Below are 4,967 nucleotides of genomic sequence, written 5' to 3'. Positions count from 1 at the left end.
ATGGGAAGGAGGACTGGATAATTGTAAGGCATCACAAATAGGTTCACACAGTTCAGTGCTGTACTGGCTTTCAAGTAGCCAAAAGGATGACCAAGTTCACTGTATTTTGCACTATTGCTCACATATACCTGCAATACAAATGAAAAAATGTTCAAGTAATTCATGTTGTATGCAAGTATAAACAGTTTAAACAGTTAAGGTTTTACGTAAATAAATTAGCATATATAATTAGAATTTCACTCCAAACTATTTAAGGAATGTCACTTCTCAGATAAGGGTTCTTGATTTATAAAGTTAGCATACAATCAAACTTGCCTGCCAGCAGGTGTGTGGAGATTTCCTTTCCAGGATAAACTGAGTCAATGGAGAAGGTTCTAACTCATATTTATCAAAGGGTAGTTTGTCAATGACCATTGGTTCACAGTCAGTGCAGGAGAATTTCACTACAGGATGAGATGTACGAGGTGGCTAGACAGAAATAGACAATGTTAATTGTGAACCTGTATCAGTAAACACTAAATATAATTTTTAAACAATAAGCTTTTTAGCATTTTACCTTAGGATCTGTTAACATGCTTTTGAAATAAAGAAATACCATTTTACCTGTGCCCTCTGGGATTTTGGTCCAGATGCTAACTGCCGCAATTGCTCTCCTGACGCTACCACCATAGTGTTCAGGTTCCTCCCTCTTCTCCTGCATGCCCTGGCCCCTAGGGCCAGGGTGGCCCACAGGGCTGTGGGAGCCTGCAGGTGGGTATTTCAGGGGGACCTGGATACTACAGTATAGCACAGCAGGGGTTGTCTGCTGTGCAGTGAAGAGAAGCCTACCTGACTCAGATCAATGCCACAGATGGCATGGCCAGGGAGGACATGCAACATGGTGCGCAGCCCCTGGCAACTGAGAAGTTGGCCAGCCCTATTCTAAGGTAAAGGTCAGAAGTCCTCTTATGAAGCATGTCATTTTAACGTGCCTCAAGCTGGATACACAGCATTCTCAAGTTTCTATTCAAATCTTCTGTTTAGCAAAATAATTCCCTTCTATCAAACTTAAAATATTACCAAACTAAACCAGACCGAAAAAATCCCAACTACGAAGGTGAGCATGAATATAGGAAAAAAGCTAGCTTTAAAAGTTACCTGACTAGACCTGAAATTGACTTTTTGCATAATTTCAAGTGAAAAAATCTTTTACCATTTCAGGCAACCTATACCCTGCTTTCAATTAAAACATGGAAAAGTACAAAAGATATTTATGCCTGATATTTCTGGCAGAATTCTGGAATGGGGAGAGAAATCTGAGGTTCTTTTCACAGTAGAGTGTGGAGCAGAGTTCCCCCTAAAGCAGTGGCTCCCAACCATTTTTTGCTGCAACCCTGAAGCCGGGTTGCAACCCCCACCTCCAACTCACTCATGTCCAGCAGCACCAGCGGAACCCAGGCCGGGCCAAGATTGTGGGGGGGCAGTAGCAGTGAGAGCTGCACAGACTGTGTGCTGGGAGGGGCAGAGCCAGGGGCAGACCCCCCCCCCGCAACCCTAATTTGGATTACACCCCAAGGTTGGGAGCCACTGTTCTAAAGAACAGTCTAGAAGAGAGGTACTAAACTCATTCCTTTAGCCTTGATGTCCAAGACCAATGGAATTTGGGGAGGAATCAAAATGAGTGTCCTCCCTCCATTTAATTTCTTCAGAAGAGATGCATTACTAAAAGAGGAAGAGTTGAGCTGAAAAAGGAAGGTATCCTGACCTTCTTTCCCCACAGTAAAACATATCTTTCCAAATCTTGAAGCACTAGTGCTCTCCTTACTGGATGAACCACCCATATGGTATCTATCCAAGGAGACAGTTTTGCCTTAATTAGCATCTTTACACTGAGGAAGGAGCAATGCCAAAGTGACAAACAAGATGGAAGGCCAAATTAGAATGCTCTTAAAAGATGCTGCTTCCAACAAAGACACTATGATGACAGAGTTTTTGACCAAGGTATGAAGAAGTTATACTGGGAGTAAAAGGGCTGCCAAAAAAACAGCAAGTGCTGAGACTTGAGAAACTTGGTAACTTTAGAGTGGATTTGGGAACTATCTGTACCTCACAACAACAGGAATTGCCGTTGTTGCAGACTTCACAAATGCTTGCAACAGTCTAAATATTATTTCCACCTTAAACTATGCAGGGTTCTCTTCACACAATGGCTATTAGGAAGCCCCACTATAAAAATGATTGGTTCACTGAGGGAAGAGATACAGAGTAGTTCACCAAAAAACTGAAAGTTAGGCAAAAAAATTAAAGAGTACTGGATTAAATGTGTTGCTCTCAAAACCATGAAGAAATACAAGGATTTAGATATTCATGGATTACTCATGAATACAAGGAGTTAGATACTCACGTAACATTACATTTACAATTCCGATTTAGACTTCAGTTGGAATTATAGGGTGAACAGAGCCAACAAGAATTGTCTGAACATCATTATATATATTATATATATAGGCATGCCTTTAGTAGCCTATAACCCAAAATTCTTATAACCCAAAGCTCTATAGAAGACCAAAATGAAATTACAATGAAATACCAAATATTTTCATGACTTCTAATGATTCAGATACAGATATACAGTTATGCTTAAAGAAACTTAAAGAAAGACTATTTGAAAACTACAGCTCTTAACCTGGTAAAGATCAGGACAGGTGGCTGTATCTACGATTCTGGTTATAAAGAACAGGGAAGAATAGATATTTTGGAGGAGTTGTCTTCCTATTGTGCAGCTCTATAATATCTTGTACAAATAGTTTTTGGATTGGGTTTTGTGGTTTTTTTCAATAGGTTTAGGAGATTGACCTCTATTTAGGACCTGCTATATAGCTCAGAAGGCTATGCATGTTTTTCTTACTGGATAGAACCTGTGGGAAACAATGACTGAATAATAAGAAACCAAAAGCTAAAGTTAAGACTAAAATGATGTCATGCATCTTAACCTTTAATTAATATCCTTTATTCAGGTGATGCACTTTGCAAATTCTGCAATCCAAATACATAGAATACTTTCCATAAATTATAACATAGTGTCAAGCTATCAAGTCAAAACTAAAAATGAAGATTTTCAGAAAAAGCATCAATTCACAACCCCACCAGTTCCATTTTAATGATTCTCAAATAGTCAAAGTTACAAGCAGTATTTCTCACTAAAAGTGCATGAATTCCTAGTACAAGGTAGCTAATATTTAAAAAAAAACAAAGCTTTCAAAGAAGCTTTATAATACAGAGGGAGCTCTTAAAATGCCTCCTGAAATAAGCACATATGCAATGTAATTTGAGATTAAGTTGTTTGTGTGTTGTAATAGATGATTATGCTGAACATAATGCAAAATAGTACATTTTTATATTAGTAATTAAGTAATTAGAGATAGCAACAAACTAATCCTATTGCTAATTAAGACTTTTTTTTTCTTTTTTTTTAAACAGAAGAGATGATTAGGGAGTATTCTGCCACCTAATGCACTGAAAGTTGGTAGTTCTACCATTAGCTTCACCTTTTCCCAATTTTGAAAATATTTTCAGTGAGGCTTTTCCACCAGAACACTTTCTTCTGGCTAGTAAAATGTGGTAGAAATTAGGGCTGTGCAAAACACCTGTGTTTTGTTTTGGTTTCAGATTTGGCGTTTCATAGGGCTGCCTGAAATGGCTGTCTTTCATTTCATTTTGGATTCGATGTTTCAGAGGGACAGTGATTCATTTCAATGTTTCAAATCACTGTTCCGTTTCGTTTTGGTCAAAACTGTTTCAAAACTGTTTCGGAATTTCAATGGTGTTTCAGCCATAGTCAGCCGATTTCGCATTATAGCCTATAACTTTGTCCTTTCTTGCCTGAATCAGATGATGCTAGCAGGGCTGCTAGCCCTTGCTGAGGGCACGAAGCCTGCCAAGTTTCAAGGGGATAGGTGCAAGGATTTTTTGTGAAAATGCACCTCAAACTGCTCAAAACAAAACTAGTATTACTTGCCAGTAGTGGCAGCATGCTGTGGTCCTGCACACAGATCTGGGGGCCTGGTCCCCCTGAGAGGAGTGTAGCACAGGCCTGCAGCCCTCCCAGGGGGCACAGGCCCCCAGATCTGTGTGCAAGATCTGGGGGCCTGTGCAGGCTACTGCTGCTGTCTGGGGCCAGCGCCAGCACTGGGTTCTTCCTGGAGCTGGGCGCAGGCTGCACCGGGTGCTGGTGCTGTCATCTGCATGCTCCACAGCCGGTGAGTGCAGAGTTTAAAAAAAAAAAGCCCCACACTCACTGGCTCTGGCAGCGGTAACTGGGGCCTCTGAGGGCTTGTGCCAGAGCCCCCCCGTACAGCTTGTGGCAGCAGGGATCTCCACCTGCACCAAAGCACAGGTGCAGTGCAGCTCAGCAGGGCACCGTGTGCTGCCTGAGGCCTGGGGCAGCTCCAGCAGTCAGCTGGAGCTCCGGGTTCAATCCCCAGCTGTATGATCATTCCCCCAGCTCTTCCTGGGGGGTGCAGGCCCCTACATTTGCACAGGGTTTCAGCAGGCTGCTGCTACCAGCTGCGGAAATAGCTCAGACCTGCCGCTACCCCCAGCTGGCAGTGGCAGCCTACTGTCACCCCACATCATCTAGGAGCCTGAGTCACCTGGAAAGAACTGGGGGAATCGATCAGAGAGCTGGAGAAATATCGGGGAGCTGGGGAATCAAACCAGGAACTGTGGCAATGTTCGGGGACCTGAACATTCCCCCAGCCCCCAGCTCAATTCCCTAGCACTGGGGCTGGAAGGGACCTCACGGACAGATCGCTGTCACTGGCCAGCTACAGATGTGAATATCAGAGTCCTTCCCCCTCCTTCCTCCCCTTCTCTGGGTCAAGATACAAGGGGGCCGTGGGGAGAGGGATTTAACGGTGGGGGTCTACTACAGACCCCCCAACCAAGGGGAGGAGCTGGACCAGGAATTTTCAGGCCAGCTGGCAGAG

The 4,967-nt window shown here is 43.0% G+C and overlaps 1 protein-coding gene across 3 annotated transcripts in view; it reads right to left on the bottom strand.

Moving 5' to 3' along the window:
• INTS6 (integrator complex subunit 6) overlaps window positions 1-4,967 on the bottom strand; it is an 83,490-nt gene that overhangs the window by 24,470 nt on the left and 54,053 nt on the right. For all 3 annotated transcript variants that reach the window (XR_002098922.1, XM_019524539.1, XM_019524540.1), the window contains 2 exons: window positions 316-468; window positions 1-128 (listed from right to left, as the gene is read on the bottom strand). Coding sequence is in view for 2 of the 3 variants with exons in the window: in XM_019524539.1 (XP_019380084.1) it covers window positions 1-128; window positions 316-468 (281 nt within the window). In the remaining variant the exon portion in view is untranslated. The remainder of the gene's footprint in view (window positions 129-315; window positions 469-4,967) is intronic.

Source organism: Gavialis gangeticus, unplaced genomic scaffold, assembly GCF_001723915.1.
Source record: "Gavialis gangeticus isolate Ggan-Ray unplaced genomic scaffold, GavGan_comp1, whole genome shotgun sequence".
Lineage (NCBI taxonomy): Eukaryota > Metazoa > Chordata > Crocodylia > Gavialidae > Gavialis > Gavialis gangeticus.
Note: the sequence above shows the minus strand (reverse complement) of the source record. Positions and strands in the feature narration are given on the sequence as shown.